This window comes from Manis javanica, chromosome 11 (genome assembly GCF_040802235.1).
Source record: "Manis javanica isolate MJ-LG chromosome 11, MJ_LKY, whole genome shotgun sequence".
Taxonomy (NCBI): Eukaryota; Metazoa; Chordata; class Mammalia; order Pholidota; family Manidae; genus Manis; species Manis javanica.
In genome coordinates this window covers 1,047,379-1,068,155 of record NC_133166.1, presented here as the reverse complement: position 1 = coordinate 1,068,155, position 20,777 = coordinate 1,047,379, and the positions used below count along the sequence as shown (strand labels likewise).

At 39.0% G+C, this 20,777-nt stretch overlaps 2 protein-coding genes across 2 annotated transcripts; both read right to left on the bottom strand.

Moving 5' to 3' along the window:
- Positions 1-5,966: 5,966 nt before the first annotated feature.
- Positions 5,967-6,911, bottom strand: LOC108401621 (olfactory receptor 5B3-like). Its single transcript, XM_036996747.1, has one exon. It carries the CDS (start codon positions 6,909-6,911, stop codon positions 5,967-5,969), a length of 945 nt encoding a protein of 314 aa, XP_036852642.1.
- Positions 6,912-18,345: 11,434 nt separating this feature from the next.
- On the bottom strand, positions 18,346-19,287 carry LOC140844130 (olfactory receptor 5B3-like). The gene has a single exon (XM_073215607.1). The coding sequence runs from the start codon at positions 19,285-19,287 to the stop codon at positions 18,346-18,348; it is 942 nt and encodes a 313-aa protein (XP_073071708.1).
- Between the last annotated feature and the right edge of the window lie 1,490 nt (positions 19,288-20,777).

Sequence of the window (20,777 nt, the reverse complement as noted above, 5' to 3'; positions counted from 1 at the left end):
TCTCAAACAGTAGTTCATCTGGGTATAGAAATCTGGAATGACATTTGTTTTCCTTCAGCCTTTGAAGATATGTGTCTACTGCCTACTGACTTTTATTCTTTTTTTTCTGATGAGAAGTCTGATGCAAATCTGATTATTATTACTTTGTTTCTTTCTCTGCCATTGTAAAAACTTTGTTCTTGTCCCTGCTTTTCCACTTGTACAATAAGATGATCCAAACAAAAAAATTGAATGTATTTCTCAGAAATAAGTGTGATTCTTTAAATAGGGGGCTTGAATTTCTTCAAGTAGTACATTTGGAACCATTTTCTATTTGAAAATTAATTTTGTCCTATTCTCTGTATTCTTCCCTTATGGATTTCATACACAGTACATTGGAGTTTCTCCATTGATTCTGCCTTTTGCCTAAATTGTCTTTCTTGTTTTTTTCTGTTTTTTCTCTACTTTGTATTTTGAATAGTTTTATATTCTAACTTCTATGTGCTAAATCTTAATTTCATTTCACCTAAATTTTTCCAATCCATTAAATGATTGATGAAAGTTTTTATGTAGTATACATAATCTTTACTGTATTTTGATTTTATTTATATTTATCATGTTTTATATTTTATTATATTTTTACGTAATATGTATTTCATATATACCTTTTCAGAGAAATTTTAAGTTTACAGTAAGAGAAAGGTACAGAAATTTCCTATATACTTCCTGCCCTTACACATGTATAACTTATGCCATTACCAACACCCCTACAAAGGTGGTAAATTTACAACTGATGCACTTACACTGACACATCATAATCAGACAAGTCCACAGTTACCTCAGTGATTGCTCAGTGTTGTACATTCGATGGGTTTGGACAAATGTACAGTGAATTGAATCCACCATTAGAGAATCACACAAAGCATTTTCACTGCCCTAAAAATCCTCTGTGCTCCACATATCCCACCCTCCTTTCTCTCAGTCTTTGGCAACTAAGCTTTTTACCATCTCTGTAGTTTTACTACATTTTGCAGAATGACATATAGTTGGAATTATACATATATTATACACTATAATCTTTTCCTATTGTTTTATTTTTCATGTAGTATTATGCAATTAAGTTTCCACCATGTTTTTTTATGTCTTGATAGCTCATTGCTATTTAATATTGAATAATATTCTATTTTATGGATATACCACCGTTTATTAATCCATTCACCTACTGAAGAATCCCTCAGTTGTTTCTAAGATTTAGCTACTATGAATAAAGCAACTATCAATTTCCATGTGCAGATTTCTGAGTGGACATAAGTTTTCAACTCCTTTGGGTTGAAAGGAGCAATTGTAGGATCATATGGTGAAAGTATGTTTCCTTTTGTAAGGAAATACTGAAATGTCTTCCAAAGTAGCTGTACCATTTTGCACTCCCAAAAGCAGTGAGTGAGAGTTCCTGTTTCTCCACATCCTCACTGGTCAAATTGGTATTATCAGAGTTCTATATTTCGGCCATTTTTATAGGTGTGTGGTATTATCTCATGATTTTTAAAAATTGAGGTATAATTGAAATACATTATTACACAAGTTTCAGAAAAAATTGAGCATTTGTATTATATTGTCCCACAAAGCACCAGTGTGAGAATATTAGCATATTCAAGCATAATCTTATAGGTACTGAGATATGGAAGCCTCCTGTTATATAGAGATACTAAATTAGAAAAGGGTACAGATTTATGTGGGTAGGTTTTAGATAGTATAGAGTTCCTTGAGGGTTAAAATTAAAAGCACAAAGATTATGCATTATATTATCATAGTAAATGTACATTATCTTAATTATTGATAGATATTGTCATGTTTATATTCTATATAGATATTTAGAAGCATGTTAATTTTATTTCATATATATGAAGTGATTTTCAAGCATAATCTGATATTAAACTTTAAATATCTTATATCGAATGTCTTTTTTCTATTTTTTAAAAATTAATTAATTAATTAATTTTTGGGACAATTACATGAAGAATATTATGTTTACTAGGGTCCCCCCTTCACCAAATCCCCCACACAAACCCCATTATAGTCACTGTCCATCAGCGTAGTAAGATGCTGTAGAATCACTACTTGTCTTCTCTGTGTTTCACAGCCGTCCCCGTGCCCCCCCCACACTATACATGCTAATTAATCATAATGTCCCCTTTCTTTTTCCCCACCCTTGTCCCTCCCTTCCCTCCCTTTCTCCCCAGTCCCTTTCTCTTTGGTAACTGTTAGTCCATTCTTAGGTTCTATGATTCTGCTGCTGTTTTTTTCCTTCAGTCTTTCTTTGTTCCTATAGTCTTGGTTTTGAGGTGAGTCTCTTGTAAGCAGCATAGAGATGGGTCTTGCTTTTTTATCCATTCTATTATTCTGTGTCTTTTGACTGGTGCATTCAGTCCATTTACATTTAGGGTGATTATTGAAATATATGTATTTATTGCCATTGCAGGCTTTAGATTAGTGGTTGCCAAAGGTTCAAGGTTAGCTTCTTTAGTATCTTACTGTCTAACTTAACTCGCTTATTGAGCTATTTTAGACACTGTCTGGTCATTCTTTATTTTTCTCCCTTCTTATTCCTCCTCCTCCATTCTTTATATGTTGGTTGTTTAATTCTGTGCTCTTTTGTGCTTCCTTTAACTGCTTTTGTGGGTTGTTGATTTTATTTGTTGCCTTTAATTAGTATTTGGGTGGTCTTCTTTCTTTGCTGTGATTTTATTTTCTCTGGTGACATCTATTTAGTCTTAGGAGTGCTCCCATCTAGAGCAGTCCCTCTAAAATACCCTGTAGAGGTGGTTTGTGGGAGGCAAATTCCCTCAGCTTTTGCTTGTCTGGGAATTGTTTAATCCCACCATCATATTTAAATGATAGTCGTGCTGGATACAGTATCCTTGGTTCAAGACCCTTCTGTTTCATTGCATTAAATATATCATGCCATTCTCTTCTGGCCTGTAAGGTTTCTGTTGAGAAGTCTGATGCTAGCCTGATGGGTTTTCCTTTATAGGTGACCTTTCCCTTTCCCTAGCTGCCTTTAAAACTCTGTCTTTGTTCTTGATCTTTGCCATTTTAATTATTATGTATTTTGATGTTGTCCTCCTTGGATCCTTTCTGTTGGGAGTTCTGTACACTTCCATGGTCTGATCGATTATTTCCTCCCCCAGTTTGGGGAAGTTTTTAGCAATTATTTCTTCAAAGACACTTTTTATCCCTTTGTCTCTCTGTTCTTCTTCTGGTACCCCTATAATGCGGATATTGTTCCTTTTGGATTGGTCACACAGTTCTCTTAATATTTTTTCATTCCTGAAGATCCTTTTATCTCTCTCTGCATCAGCTTCGATGCGTTCTTGTTCTCTGGTTTCTATTCCACAAATGGCCTCTTGCATCTTATCCATTCTGTTTATAAATCCTTCCAGAGATTGTTTCATTTCTGTAATCTCCCTCTGGATGTCTGTAATCTCCCTCCAGACTTCATCCCTTAGCTCTTGCATATTTCTCTGCATCTCCATCAGCATGGTTATGAGCTTTATTTTTAATTCTTTTTCAAGAAGACTGGTTAAGTCTATCTCCTTCTCAGGGTTTGCCTCTGTGATCTTGGTCTGTATCAATTTCTTCTGCCTTTTCATGGTGATAGATGTATTTGTGGGGAGTTGGCGCGTGTGTTGGGTAAGAGAAAGTCCCTTCTTGCCAGCTTGTGGCCTTTCTCTCCTGGGAGAACAGTGGCCTCTAGCGGCTTGTGCTGGGCAGCTGCATGCAGATGGGGCTTTTGCTCTAGCCCGGATGCTATGGAGTTTAATTAGCTCTGCAGTTGCTGTAGGCGTGGCCTGACTTGGGCTGCTGCTCCAATATGGCAGAATCTCGTCAGAGGGGGAACAGGTGGGAGGCTGTTTATCATGGTGGAGGGCCTCTGAGCTGCGCTGCAGGGGTTTGGGCACCCAGAGCTCCCTGAGGTTCGCAGCTGCTGGGCTAAGTGTCCCAGGACGCTTCTGTCCAGCTGTGGGGTCCCTGTCCCTTTAAGACTTTCAAAAAGCACTTGCTTTTCTTTGTTCCTGGGTGTGCCAGTGCAGGGACCCGCTCACAGATCTTACTGTCCTGTTTCCCTAGTATCCAGGACCCCACGCATGCACTGTGTCTGTGCTCCAGGTGCAGATGGCTGGGGCTGGGTGTTCAGCAGTCCTGGGATCCCTCTCCCACCCCCCCAGCTCCGACTCCTCTCCTCCCACCTGGAGCTGGGGTGACGGCTGCTTGGGTCCCGCCATGCTGGGGTTTGTATCTTACCCCCTTCGCAAGGCGCTGAGTTCTCGCAAGTGTGGATATAGTTTGGCTATTGTCCTGTGTCTTCTGGTCTCTCTTTTAAAGTTCTATTTGTTGTATTTTCAAAAATATATTTGGTTTTGGGAGGAGATTTCCACTGCTCTACTCACGCCACTATCTTGGTTCTCTCCTCTCGAATGTCTTTTTATGATTTACTAAATAGTATCTATGGATGTGTTACTTGCCACTTAATGAGGCATCATTTCTAAGTAAAAATGATGAGATTCTTTCAGATACCTCACCTGATTATGGGATCCAGGAAATCATTGTCAGACTGTAAGCACTGAATAAGCATGTGGATAAAAACTTTTCAGCAAATCAGAAATTGAAGTGCACTTTATGTCTATTTGGGTTTATATTATTGTTGATACACTAATGGTTTAAAGATTCAACAAATGATACAGTTATACTCAAACCTTAATTATTTTATTTGAATCATTCATTTAACCAGATATCTATTGAGAATCTACTCTGAAACATACTCATTTAGGTACTGAGGATCTGTTGTAAACAAAACAGTAAAAGCCACTTCTTTCATGGGGTTTAAAATTTTAGTATGGGAGAGAGGTAATAAAGACATAAACAAATAATTTTATAGTATGTGACAGTTCATAACTACTATGAAGAGTAACACAAAAAGAACAGTCGTACATGGTGAATAAAAATTACTATTTTATAAAGGTGCTCAGGAAAGAGACCTACAATAAAGTAACATTTAAGCAATGACCTTAATAGAACTAGGAAACGTTCTACACATGAACGAGCAAGTACAAATGTCCTGAGGCAAGAACATGTTTGGAGTAGTTACGCGGTGAAGAAAGTCAGTGCAAATGAAGTAGTGTAAAAGAATAGGGAATTAACAAAAAGTAATTTAAATTGACAAAAATAAACATGTGCTACCATCATTAACAATTTCAAAGCATTTCCAGAAAAAAATGCACAATATTGGTCTTCGGTGAATATTTTAGCAGTGTGAAACTTGGTAGTAATATCTAAAGAAATTGAAAAATGCTTTTATTCTTCCTGCATTTTTCTTATACTCTGGCTGTTTTATCCTTTTAAAAATTGTAATTTGAGCATTTTCATTCTATACAATGACTAAGTGAAGACAAAAATATTAATTCACTTAAGATGCTACTATGTATCTTTCAATAAAATGTTAAAACACATGCTTTCATTATAATTTTCATTGCCAAATTAGGACTTTTAGAACAGCATTCAACTAAAGAAGTAAAAGAAATTAAACATAAATTTCTATTTCAATTCATGGATTAAATATTTAAATCATTATTATTAAACGTAACAACATTCTGTTTAATTCTGGGAAATTTTCCACTTCAGTGTATATGTATCCTCATGAGCCTCACATACAGATGTCTGTTCACAGTCTTGTTTGTGCCCTATTTTATGTGTATTTGCATTGATGGTGTAGAAACATCGCATGTAGAATAAATGAATAAATAAACAAGTATCCTCAATAAAGTGTTTGACAAGCAGCCCTCAAGACATTCATCCACTGTTGTTTAGGTTATTACATTTTAGGACACATTTCATTTTAGGACAAGAGACTTTTGAATAGGTAGGGATATCATTTAAGGCACTTAATATCACAGTGGTTTTAGTAAAACTAGTTTACTGTTTGTTGGACATTAAAATAACAATACTAAGGCCAATTTTGCCTCTATAACAACCTTGATGAATGCAGTCTTGACCTCCTTGTTCCGGAGGCTGTAGACCACAGGGTTCAGCATGGGGATGATCATAGCATAGAACACAGATGCCATCTTGTCTGTGTCCATGGAATGGCTGGAGCTGGGCTGTAAGTACATGAAGATAATAGTTCCATAGAAGATGGAGACAGCAGTGAAGTGAGAGGCACAGGTGGATAAAGCCTTCTGGTATCCTGCAGAAGAGTGCATCTTTAGGATGGTGAGAAATATGAATATGTAGGATATCAAGATAACCAGGAGAGCAAAAAAGACATTGAAGCTGACTACATAAACAAGAACTAGCTCACTCACATGCCTATCAGAGCAAGACAGAGCCATGACTGCAGGAACGTCACAGAAAAAGTGATGGACCACATTGGACATACAGAAAGAGAGACTGAAAGTGTCTCCAACGTGGATGGAGGCATTCAGGAAACCACAGACATAAGAGCCTGTGGCCAGACATGCACACACACCTATGGTCATGGTGGTGGTGTAATGTAAGGGTCTGCACACTGCCGCATAGCGGTCATAGGCCATTGAGGCCAAGAGGTAATTTTCCACAGTGGCGAAAGCTGCAAAAAAGAGCATCTGAGCAGCACATGCATTGTAGGAGATGATCTTGTTCCCTGTAAGGAGCCCAGCCATGACTGTGGGAGTGACAGCTGAAGAGTAACAAAAATCCACGAGAGACAAGTTACTGAGAAAAAAATACATGGGTGTGTGGAGACGAGAGTCCAGCAGTATCAACACAATAATCCCCAAATTCCCGATCAGAGTGATGAGGTAGATGAGCGTGAACACTATAAAGAGGGGGACCTGCAGTCCTGGGTCATCGGTGAGTCCCAGCAGGACGAACTGTGTCACTTCTGTCCTGTTCTTCATCAGTGTTGAGTATTTCACAATATTCTGTGTCTGTGAGAAGAAAAGAGCAGGGTGATGACAAAGAAATTTTAATTGAAAAATGTACATACAACATGTATGACTTCATTACAGCAATAACTTGTATTTCAAGGTTCTCCAGATTTAAAAACAATGAGTTTAACAGCAATACTAAGTGTGTTAATTATATATAGATTTACATGCTCTTGAATCTGAGGACCTTTATGGAGTATCTTCCCAGGTTTTAAATTTTATAAATTTGTAAACTGAGATGTAGAAAATTAAATAACGTGATCCAGACGGCCTGCCCAGAATGAATATATCTGCCAGCTAACTTTTCCCAGTCCTGCTAAGAGCATGTACCTGAATAGTACTCACCTGCCATGAATTGCTTTAGACATTTTAGGTGTATATTCATTATATTCCCTCAAGAATATTATGAATTTGATTTGTTATTATACTCATTTATATTCTGATGCAAAAGAGGTTAATTTTTTATATTCAAATGAGTATTCATTAACACACCATGCTTTGGACCCACACTGGGTGTTCCCTAAGTCCAACAGTCTTAACTGCATTTGTATCACATTGAATTTAACTCCATTTACAATTACTCATTATTTCCATTGGTCCAAATTCAGCAGTTTTGGTTTCACAGTGAAGTACCTGGGACAGACATGCATGGTAGTAGGTGGGGTAACTGGAGCGGCAGGGGCATGTATATAACCAGCAAAGGCAAACCTGAGGAGAAAGCAAAGCATTAGGGACAGAGCTCGGGCTGTGGGATGGGGGTCACATGAGCCCTCATATGCTGCCTCAGCATCTTAGGTCTTCAGCATATTGCTACTTTATTTTTCCATTGGCAAAATGAATACAGTAAAGAGTCCTACTTTATACTATTACTATGAGAATTAAATAAGGGTATACATAAAAAACAATAAAATGCTGGTGTTTAGTAGTCTGATGAGTCTAACTATAATATTATTCTTAGGAAGAGATGAATGTGTTTATGTCCATTTGGGAAAAATGCATGGTGACGTTCAGGGCTTCAGGTGCGCATGAGTTTTGAAGTCCAGAAGCCTTCCTCTTCACGTTACTCTACCACTAAGGCCACAGAGATTGTCTGTGCTGACCCATATTTCTCAGTCTCACCAACCTGCTTTTGCATCATCCATACAACTGGTGGCTCCAGCAAATCCATGTGAGCCATTCTGTAGCTTAATTTCTTCCTTGAAATCTAATCTGTATCTTAGCTCGGATGAGCATCCCTCTTTCCCAAACTCATTACCTCTCTCATTTCTGTCATCTCAAAACTCTATTTTTTAGCTATGCACCATGAAATACGTATATATGCTAGTAATAATAAGCATGAGTTTATAGGGAAATGTTTCAAATGCCATTTGAATCTTGTTAATTCATATTAGAAGCTTTTGTAGTTTAAAGATCACTTTCTTCTCTGCCCTTTTTGTTGCTGATTTGCTTTTTACCTCCAATGAGAGGCCAACATTTAGTGAACAAGATGAAATGAACATTCAATTAATCTGAGAATCATCGATGTTACTTTTTGTTCATATCTTTGGGAAAGCAGGATGATAGTTTTAAGTACCAGTAAAGTCCTTACTGATGGGAATTTTGACATTCATATCCCAGTCTCACCTCCGTATTTAGAAAAACATTGAAAATACCTATTTCTGTTCTCAACTCAAAGTAAGTATAGCTGCCTCACTGTTTTTGCATGAATTACACTCCTCACAAAAAGAGGTCTATGGAAAATAGGTTCTTACCTGTCTGGTGAGAGAATAAGAACAGACGATTCTAAAGAGTCTGAAATCAGAATGTGAGCTGTAGGATAGTGCATAAATATTCCTAGAGAAGATGTTGTTCAGGCAGCAGTCATGATGCTGCAAGGGGTCTGAGGCAGGGTGAAATGGAGGAAAGGAAATTAACACGGTTAGTTCCAGAACCCACTTTTCATTCTTCCTGTGACCTCAGAAGTACTTAGTTGCCTTCTTTTACTTGTAAAATAAACATAATAAGATTACCTCTCACAAAATATACAGAATTGTGTCTGTAAATAACAAAGAAGGAAAGGTCTTTAAAGCATCTCTATTAGAGACAATCATTTTTAAGTCAATCAATGTAACTTTTACCTTGGGGTGTTTTCCCCGACTACGGTTATAGGTGTGTAGTAAATCCTGGGAAAGACCTGGATACTAACAAGCATTAACATTAAGATGAATGAACGATCACCAGCCTGGTTCAGCATGCAGACTGCTCCCTCCACAATGATGTCATGTTGAGTCATATTGGGATTTCAAAGGCTAATGGGGACATGGAGGGAGTTATAGAGACACAAAGCTCTCTGGTAATTTCCCCTGTGAGGGCCTCCAGAGCTTTACATTCCACTTTCCCAAGAAAGAGGTAAATGAACTGTCTGTGGGGAACATGCTGGTTATTTTATTATTCATACTGGTTTTTGTATTACTTGTTACCTCTTATTCTTGTCAAAGTATGAGCTGACCATAAGTAAAGGAACAGAGACCTCAGAGACCACAAAGACAAAGATTATGCATTTAAAAAATATTAGAAAACTCACTAAACAAGCTACTATAGCCAAACAACAACGTAAAAATATTAGGAAGGGAGAAGATTCAAACTTCCAAAGTTTCCACACTATTATATTAAATTGTCCGGTTTTTAACAAAAAATAAGAGACTTGCAAAAAAGGAGAACTTATGAAACAGGAAAAAAGAAATGAACAGAAATTGGGATGATAGTTCCACAAATGGTAAATATCAATAAAAAGACAAATTATAGGGGGGGCAGAGCCAGGATGGCGGCGTGAGTAGAGCAGCAGAAATCTCCTCCCAAAACCACATGTATCTATGAAAATATAACAAAGACAACTCTTCCTAAAATAGAGACCAGAGGACACAGGACAACATCCAGACCAGATCCACACCTGCGAGAACCCAGCGCCTCACAAAGGGGGTAAGATACAAGCCCTGGTTCGGCGGGTCCCGAGCGCCCCTCCCCCCAGCTCCTGGGGGTAGGAGAGGAGTCAGAGCAGGAAGGAGAAGGAGCCCAGGACTGCTGAACATCCAGCCCTAGCCATCCAGACCAGAGCGCAGACACAGTGCATGCGCAGACACAGTGCATGCGCAGGGCCCTGGATACTAGGGAAACAGGGCAGCAAGACTGGTGAGCGGGTACCAGAGGCCGGTGCTGGAGGACAAAAATAAAAGTGAGCGGCCATCTTTTTTGTTGTTGTTTTGTTGCGGTGAGTGCTTTTTGGAAGTCTTAAAAGGACAGGGACCCAAATACTAGGGAAACAGGGCAGCAAGACCGGTGAGCAGGTATCGGAGCCCGACGCCAGAGAACAAAAGAAATGCGAGTGGCCACCTTTTTCTCTTTTTTTCTTTTCTTTTCTTTTCTTTTTTTTTTGTTGTTGTTTTGTTCTGGCGAGCACTTTTTGGAAGTCTTAAAGGGTTAGGGACCCCCATACTAGGGAAACAGGGCAGCAAGTCTGGTGAGTGGGTGCCCGAGGCTGGCACCAGAGAATAAAGAAAAAAGAGCGGCCATGTTTTTTTGTGGTCGTTGTTTTGTTTTGGCGGGTGCTTTTTGGAAGTTTTAAAGGGGCAGAGCAGGACACTTAATCCAGAGGTAGGGAATCCTGGGAACTCTGGGCACTCTAATCCCCTGGGCTGCAAGGAGCATGGAGGACCCTTACGGAGATAAATAGCCTCCCAGTCGCTCCCCCTCCAATGCAACTCCACCACTTTGGAGCAGCAGCCCGAGCCAGGTCACGCCCACAGCAGCAGCAGAGATAAAGTCCATAGCAGCCGGGCAGGAAGCAGAAGTCCTGTCTGCACGCAGCTACCCATCACAAGCCACTAGAGGTCGCTATTCTCCCAGGAGAGGAAGGCCACAAACCAACAAGAAGGAAAGCTCTTCCAGCCATCACTAGTCCCAGCTCTGCAAACTATTCCTATCACCATGAAAAGACAAAATTACAGGCAAACCAAGACCACAGAGACACCAGAGAAGGAGACAGACCTAACCAGTCTTCCTGAAAAAGAATTCAAAATAAAAATCATAAACATGCTGACAGAGATGCAGAGAAATATGTAAGAGCTAAGGGATGAAGTCTGGAGGGAGATCACAGATGTCAGGAAGGAGATTACAGAGGAGAAAGAAACTCTGGAAGGATTTATAAACAGAATGGATAAGATGCAGGAGGCCATTGAAGGAATAGAAACCAGAGAACAGGAACACATAGAAGTGGACATAGAGAGAGATAAAAGGATCTCCAGGAATGAAACAATATTAAGAGAACTCTGTGACCAATCCAAAAGGAACAATATCTGTATTATAGGGGTACCAGAAGAAGAAGAGAGTGGAAAAGGGACAGAAAGTATCTTGGAAGAAATAATTGCTGAAAACTACCCCAAACTGGGGGAGGAAATAATCGATCAGACCATGGAAGTGTACAGAACTCCCAACAGAAAGGATCCAAGGAGGACAACACCAAGACACATATTAACTAAAATGGCAAAGATCAAGAACAAAGACAGAGTTTTAAAGGCAACTAGAGAGAGGGAAAGGTCACCTATAAAGGAAAACCCATCAGGCTAACATCAGACTTCGTGACAGAAACCCTACAGGCCAGAAGAGAATAGCATGATATATTTAATGCAATGAAACAGAAGGGTCTTGAACCAAAGATACTGTATCCAGCACGACTATCATTTAAATATGATGGTGGGATTAAACAATTCCCAGACAAGCAAAAGCTGAGGGAATTTGCTTCCCACAAACCACCTCTACAGGGAATCTTACAGGGACTGCTCTAGATGGGAGCACTCCTAGAAAGAGCACAGAACAAAACACACAATGTATGAAGAATGGAGGAGGAGGAATAAGAAGGGAGAGAAGAAAAGAATCTCCAGACAGTGTATACAACAGCTCAAAAAGTGAGCTAAGTTAGGTGGTAAGATACTAAAGAGGCTAACCTTGAACCTTTGGTAACCACGAATTTAAAGCCTGCAATGGCAATAAGTACATATCTTTCAATAGTCACCCTAAATGTAAATGGACTGAATGCACCAATCAAAAGACACAGAATAATAGAATGGATAAAAAAGCAAGACCCATGTATATGCTGCTTACAAGAAACTCACCTCAAACCCAAAGACATGTACAGACTAAAAGTCAAGGGATAGAAAAACATATTTCAGGCAAACAACAGCGAGAAGAAAGCAGGGGTTGCAGTACTAATATCAGACAAAATAGACTTCAAAACAAAGAAAGTAACAAGAGATAAAGAAGGACATTATATAATGATAAAGGGCTCAGTCCAACAAGAGGATATAACCATTCTAAATATATATGCACCTAACACAGGAGCACCAGCATATATGTAACAAATGCTAACAGAACTAAAGGGGAAAATAGACTGCAATACATTCATTTTAGGAGACTTCAACACACCACTCACCCCAAAAGATAGATCCACTGGGCAGAAAATAAGTAAGGACATGGAAACACTGAACAACACAGTAGAGCAGATGGACCTAATAGACATCTATAGAACTCTACATCCAAAAGCAACAGGATATACATTCTTCTCAAGTGCACATGGAACATTCTCCAGAATAGACCACATACTAGCTCACAAAAAGAGCCTCAGCAAAATCCAAAATATTGAAATTCTACCAACCAATTTTTCAGACCACAAAGGTATAAAAGTAGAAATAAATTCTACAAAGAAAACAAAAAGGCTCACAAACACATGGAGGCTTAACAACATGCTCCTAAATAATCAATGGATCAATGAACAAATTAAAATAGAGATCAAGGAATATATAGAAACAAATGACAACAACAACACAAAGCCCCAACTACTGTGGGACGCAGCGAAAGCAGCCCTAAGAGGAAAGTATATAGCGATCCAGGCACACTTGAAGAAGGAAGAACAATCCCAAATGAATAGTCTAACATCACAATTATTGAAATTGGAAAAGAAGAACAAATGAGGCCTAAAGTCAGCAGAAGGAGGGACATAATAAAGATCAGAGAAGAAATAAACAAACCTGAGAAGAATAAAACAATAGCAAAAATCAATGAAACCAAGAGCTGGTTCTTTGAGAAAAATAAACAAAATAGATAAGCCTCTAACCAAACTTATTAAGAGAAAAAGAGAATCAATACAAATCAACAGAATCAGAAATGAGAATGGAAAAATCACGACAGACTCCACAGAAATACAAAGAATTATTAAAGACTACTATGAAAACCTATATGCCAACAAGCTGGAAAACATAGAAGAAATGGACAACTTCCTAGAAAAATACAACCTTCCAAGACTGACCAAGGAAGAAACACAAAAGTTAAACAAACCAATTACGAGCAAAGAAATTGAAACGGTAATCAAAAAACTACCCAGGAACAAAGCACCCGGGCTGGACGGATTTACCTTGGAATTTTATCAGACACACAGAGAAGACATAATACCCGTTCTCCTTAAAGTTTTCCAAAAAATAGAAGAGGAGGGAATACTCCCAAACTCATTCTATGAAGCCAACATCACCCTAATACCAAAACCAGGCAAAGACCCCACCAAAAAAGAAAATTACAGACCAATATCCCTGATGAATGTAAATGCAAAAATACTTAATAAAATATTAGCAAACCGAATTCAAAAGTATATCAAAAGGATCATACACAATGACCAAGTGGGATTCATCCCAGGGATGCAAGGATGGTACAACATTCAAAAGTCCATGAACATCATCCACCACATCAACAAAAAGAAAGACAAAATCCACATGATCATCTCCATAGATGCTGAAAAAGCATTTGACAAAATTCAACATCCATTCATGATAAAAACTCTCAGCAAAATGGGAATAGAGGGCAAGTACCTCAACATAATAAAGGCCATCTATGATAAACCCACAGCCAACATTATATTGAACAGCGAGAAGCTGAAAGCTTTTCCTCTGAGATCGGGAACTAGACAGGGATGCCCACTCTCCCCACTGTTATTTAACATAGTACTGGAGGTCCTAGCCATGGCAATTAGACAAAACAAAGAAATACAAGGAATCCAGATTGGTGAAGAAGAAGTTAAACTGTCACTATTTGCAGATGACATGATACTATACATAAAAAACCCTAAAGACTCCACCCCAAAACTACTAGAACTGATATTGGAATACAGCAAAGTTGCAGGATACAAAATCAACACACAGAAATCTGTGGCTTTCCTATACACTAACAATGAACCAACAGAAAGAGAAATCAGGAAAACAACTCCATTCACAATTGCATCAAAAAAAATAAAATACTTAGGAATAAACCTAACCAAGGAAGTGAAAGACTTATACTCTGAAAACTACAAGTCACTCTTAAGAGAAATTAAAGGGGACACTAACAGATGGAAACTCATCCCATGCTCGTGGCTAGGAAGAATTAATATCGTCAAAATGGCCATCCTGTCCAAAGCAATATACAGATTTGATGCAATCCCTATGAAACTACCAGCAACATTCTTCAATGAACTGGAACAAATAATTCAAAAATTCATATGGAAACACCAAAGACGCCGAATAGCCAAAGCAATCCTGAGAAAGAAGAATAAAATAGGGGCGATCTCACTCCCCAAGTTCAAGCTCTACTATAAAGCCATAGTAATCAAGACAATTTGGTACTGGCACAAGAACAGAGCTACAGACCAATGGAACAGACTAGAGAATCCAGACATTAACCCAGACATATATGGTCAATTAATATTTGATAAAAGAGCCATGGACACACAATGGTGAAATGACAGTCTCTTCAACAGTTGGTGCTGGCAAAACTGGACAGCTACATGTAGGAGAATGAAACTGGACCATTGCCTAACACCATATACAAACATAAACTCAAAATGGATCAAAGACCTGAATGTAAATCATGAAACCATTAAATTCTTGGAAAAAACATAGGCAAAAACCTCTTAGACATAAACATGAGTGACCTCTTCTTGAACATATCTCCCCGGGCAAGGAAAACAACAGCAAAAATGAACAAGTGGGACTATATTAAGCTGAAAAGCTTCTGTACAGCAAAAGACACCATCAATAGAACAGAAAGTAACCCTACAGTATGGGAGAATATATTTTTAAATGACAGATCCAATAAAGGCTTGACGTCCAGAATATATAAAGAGCTCACACACCTCAACAAACAAAAATCAAATAATCCAATTAAAAAATGGGCAGAGGAACTGAACAGACAGTTCTCCAAAAGAGAAATACATATGGCCAACAGACAGATGAAAAGATGCTCCACATCACTAATTATCAGTGAAATGCAAATTAAAACTACAATGAGGTATCACCTCACACCAGTAAGGATGGTTGCCATCCAAAAGACAAACAACAACAAATGTTGGCGAGGCTGTGGAGAAAGGGGAACCCTCCTACACTGCTGGCGGGAATGTAAATTAGTTCAACCATTGTGGAAAGCAGTATGGAGGTTCATCAAAATGCTCAAAACAGACTTACGATTTAACCCAGGAATTCCACTCCTAGGAATTTACCCTAAGAACACAGCAATCAAGTTTGAGAAAGACAGATGCACCCCTATGTTTATCACAGCACTATTTACAATAGCCAAGAATTGGAAGAAACCTAAATGTGCATCGGTAGATGAATGAATAAAGAAGATGTGGTACATATACACAATGGAATACTACTCAGCCATAAGAAGAGGGTAAATCCTACCATTTGCAGCAACATGGATGGAGCTGGAGGGTATTATGCTCAGCGAAATAAGCCAAGAGGAGAAAGAGAAATACCAAATGATTTCACTCATCTGAGGAGTATAAGAACAAAGGAAAAACTGAAGGAACAAAACAGCAGCAGAATCACAGAACTCAAGAATGGACTAACAGGTACCAAAGGGAAAGGGACTGGGGAGTTTGGTTGGGTAGGGAGGGATAAGGGTGGGAAGACAATGGGGGGTATTAAGATTAGCATGCATGGTGGGGGAGGGAGAAAGGGGAGGGCTGTACAACACAGAGAAGACAAATAGTGATTCTACAACATTTTGCTATGCTGATTGACAGTGACTGTGAAGGGGTTTATACGGGGACCTGGTATAGGGGAGAGCCTAGTAAACATAATATTCATCATCTAAGTGTAGATTAATGATAACAAAAAAAAAAAAAACCAGTTCCTGTGTGGTGACCTCCAATGAGTTCTACACAATGGTATAAAGGGCATATCAAAGTGAGGGCAAAGGGTCTGTTTGTGTTTATACAGAGGATCAAAGCCTAATTTGGCTACCCAGAAAATGAACTAAGATACGATATGAAGAAGAACTTCCAACATCAGCACTCTCTGGAAGAGTCATACCAGAAGATGATCATCAAAAAACCTCAACAAAGATCCAGGCGATGCTGCAGTTGAAGCTGCATCCAACCCACCGGTTCCTGGACTTGCCATTGGAATAAAGAAGGAGATATCTAAGCTGGCCTGTGCTTTCATTAAAGCAACAAATTTGACTGGATCTATACTGTTGGAACTCAACCAAGAATTAGGAGAAGTGCAAGTTGTAGCGCTCCAAAATCTTGGGACTACAGACTATCTACTGTTAAAAGAACATATGGGATGTGAACAGTTCCCAGGAATGGGTTGTTTTAATTTGTCTGATTTCTCTCAGACTGTTCAAGTATAGTTGGACAATATCCATCATATCATAGACAAATTTTCACAAACGCCTAGGATGCCTAACTGGTTTTCTTGGCTTCACTGGAGATGGCTGGTCTGCTTTGGTTATGTAACTGTATTCCTATTATGTTAATGTGTGTGTGCAATTTAATTAGTAGTTAAAACCTATACATGCTTAAGTTAGTCTACAAGAAGATATGTCAAAAAAATAATCAATCCTCCCATGTTTTCTTCCGTCTGCTACCTCTATAGCTTTTCTTCTTCCTTCCTAATTAAAACCCTTAACTAGAATTTGTGCCTCATATCGAATTTACCGAGTATCATAATTCCCCCAAGTGGTAAAGATACCTCAAGACAAATGCTGGGCATAGAAGCCACAGGGCATAAATCTGCAAAGAAGTAAAAAGCTAACCTTTTCAAACAATATGGCTTCTCTCTCACTTACCAACTTTACATCTCCCTGTATGGCCCCGGAAGATGACTGGTTAGCCAGAGACGGGTAAGATTCCTCAAGGGAGGAACAACCTAAGACAGGCACAGTCGCAGGGGGGCCATCAGGTGAGAAATTGGGGATCAACAGTGGCGAAGCTTAGAACCTCACACCCCCTGTTTTGAGAGAAATCTTCTGCATCCGTGGATGTTTTATTGCCCTTCTCTAGCTCGGATTAACACACAGTCTACAGGCACACACCTGATCATCTACAATTCCTCTCTTACAACACCAAACTATGTTTTCTACCTTTATCTTGTATCTACCTAGCACTTCAGCATTTTATTAAAAAAAGTAATAATAATTATAATAATAAAGGGAGAAATGTGGGATTCACAAAGAAATCAAGTATAAAAATTAAACGAATATTCATATTTGACCTGATCCAAACCGAAAGTTTCTGTGATGAATGCCCTTGTACTGTTCACCATGTAAGAACTTATTCACTATGTAAGAATTTGTTCACCATGTAAGAACTTGTTCGTTATGCTTCAGAAGATTGGAGACTGACAAGAATTAGGCTTGAGATGGATTAATGATTGTGCATTGACTCCCCTATACAGAATTTTATTGTTGTTAAAAACCATTTGATCAATAAATATGAGAGATGCCCTCTCAGAAGAAAAAAAAATGCCTCAGTCAAGATGGAAGAATTAATTCATTTCAGGTGCTATATTTATGTATCTATAGATAAAGTGTGCCGATGAAAAAACAAATAGTTTCATTTAAAAGTCTATTACTTTATTTTCAAATTAGGGTCTTTGGAAAAGTTATTCTACAAATAAATAATATTAAATATAAATTTATGTTCATATACTTCAATTGATTACTGAAATTATTTAAATAAAAAACTAGCACATTTCATTACATATGGCCAATTTCCTGCTCCCATGTAAAGCATTCACATGGGGCACATGCATACACTTCTGTTCATGGGCTCATTTGTGTCCCTGTTTACAGTGCATGTGGCAGAGGAAATGCATGTAAATGAGTGAATAAATCAAATATCCTTAACAAAATTTTGACAAGCAAGACACAAAATATCTTATGATTCACTGTCTCATTCAGGTATTTTATTTCGGGACATAGCGTTTCCTTTTTGTCTGGGCAACTGACTTTTGAAGAGGGAAGAATAATTTAACTTCATTATGGATCCTAAAGTGTGACTCAGTACATGGAGAAGAACTGAGAGGAATAGAATTAGATCAATTTGAATCCTATGAAACTAAAATCAGAAAACCAAAGACAATTTAGCCTCCGTAAGAACTTTCTTGAATGCACTCTTGACCTCCTTGTTCCGGAGGCTGTAGACCACAGGGTTCAGCATGGGGATGACCAGAGTATAGAACATGGATGCTGCTTTGTCTGTGTCCATGGAATGGCTGGAGCTGGGCTGTAAGTACATGAAAATAATCGTTCCATAGAAGATGGAGACAGCAATGAAGTGAGAGGCACAGGTGGATAAAGCCTTCTGGTATCCTGTAGATGAGTGCATCTTTAGGATGGTGATAAATATAAATATGTAGGATATCAATATAACCAGGAGAGCAAAAAATACATTGAAGCTGGCCACATAAATAAGAACCAGCTCACTCATATGCCTATCAGAGGAAGACAGAGCCATGAGTGCTGGCACATCACAGAAAAAGTGATGGACCACATTGGACACACAGAAAGAGAGATGGAACGTGGCCCCTACATGAATGGAGGCATTCAGGAAGCCACAGATGTAACAGCCTAGGATCAGATGTGCACACACACTTGTTCTCATGGTGGTGGTGTAATGTAAGGGTCTGCACACTGCTGCATAGCGGTCATAGGCCATTGATGCCAAGAGAAAATTTTCCATTGTGGCAAAAGCTGCAAAAAAGAACATCTGAGCAGCACAGCCACTGTAGGAGATGACATTGTCTACTGTAAAGAACCCAGTCATGACTGTGGGAATGACAGCTGAAGAATAACCTAAGTCCACCAGAGACAGGTTACAGAGTAAAAAATACATGGGAGTGTGGAGACGAGAATCCATGAGAATCAACAGGATCATCCCCAGGTTTCCAACCACATTGACGAGGTAAATGAGGGTGAACATTATAAAGAGGGGAACCTGCAGCTCTGGGGCACTGGTTAGTCCAAGAAGGATGAACTGTGTTATTTCTGTCCGATTGCTCATCATTGTTATTTGGGAATCATGAGATGTCCTGTAATAAGGAACAAGAGTGTTAATTGGTGTGAAGATTGCAGTGAAATCGAAATGTTTATATACTGAATACATTATTTCCTTAGAGCTGTAATATATATTTCAAATTTCTTCATATCTAAAGCATGAGCTTAACCACAAAATTTAGTACACTGATTATCTATAGAGTCATGTACAGTTGAATTGGAGGATCATTATGCACCACCTCCCAAGCTTTTGAATTTTAAACTTTTGTAAACAGGGATTTGGAAATTTTAATCACTTGTCCGTGTCCGGAATGCCACATCTTTGCTGACTCAGTTTCTGCTCTCTTGGTAGAAGCTTACACTACCTTGTTTCTCACCTGCCAGGATGCCTCTGGAGGCTTTACACATATATCCACTGATTCCTTGTAACATTATTATGAGGTTGATTAGTGGTTACTTTCAGTTAAATTGTGAGGCACAGGACCTTGAGTAGCTTATTCATGTTTACACAAGTATTAATGGCAAACCATGTTCTGGATTCAGCTGGAGTGATTCCTAAATAAAATGGTGGGTTCCTAAAAACAAGTTTGATTTCATTTATTCAAGAGAAAACAATCCATGGATTGGCCAAAAGCAGTGCCTCTTGAGCAGTGGAACACTGTTGCCAAGGGATTTGGGACAAAGAGTGAGTTTTATAGGGTATTAGAAGAGTCAGTGTGAAAATAGGGCACAGTTGGCTAGGAGCTTGAGGATTTTCTGGTAAAGCTAGCCCGTCTTATTTCCGGGGTAAGGAGAGCTGGCTGAAGGTGAGCTGGAGGACTGCGGCTGGCCTATGTTAGGTTTCCTTAACAGGTGTTCCCCTGACTTAGGTTTTGATTTCTGACATGGGCTGAACCACTGGGGATGCGCCTATTAGGTGGGTTCTGATATGCAAATTAACCTTATCAGTTCACCCCTCTTAAGGTGTTAGTGCTACTCTGAGCTGCTGCTTCTTGTTGATTAGAGTCAACTTGGATGTCCTACTGGAATTCGTAGGTTAGGATCCTGAGGTTCAGCCCCTCAGTCGGCTGTTTGGCATTCCTGCTGAAGGGAGATCATATGTCTGGGCACCAGCACCTGCACTCATGCATGTGGAGAGAACACAGCACAGCAGTGAGACTATTGGAAGGACAGTAAGCAGAATATCCAGTTTTTGGAAGGCACTGTGAAGCCACGGGTCTCTATGACCCAAACCAACTTAGATCAAATAGATCAAAGAAAAACCCCAAAGAAGGAGTCACTTTCTTCATCCAACTGGTTTTAAAATGCTCTTAATTGAAATAAATGAAATCGAATTTAACTCAATGTGTAATTACTCATAGTGTCCATTGGTCCAACTTCACAGTGACATTGCTTAGACTTACATGCACAGCATGAATGGTGGGGTAACGGGAGCAGCAGGGGCGTGTACAACCAGCAGAGACCATCCTGAGGGGAGGGCACACCGGCTGGTGGGGAGAT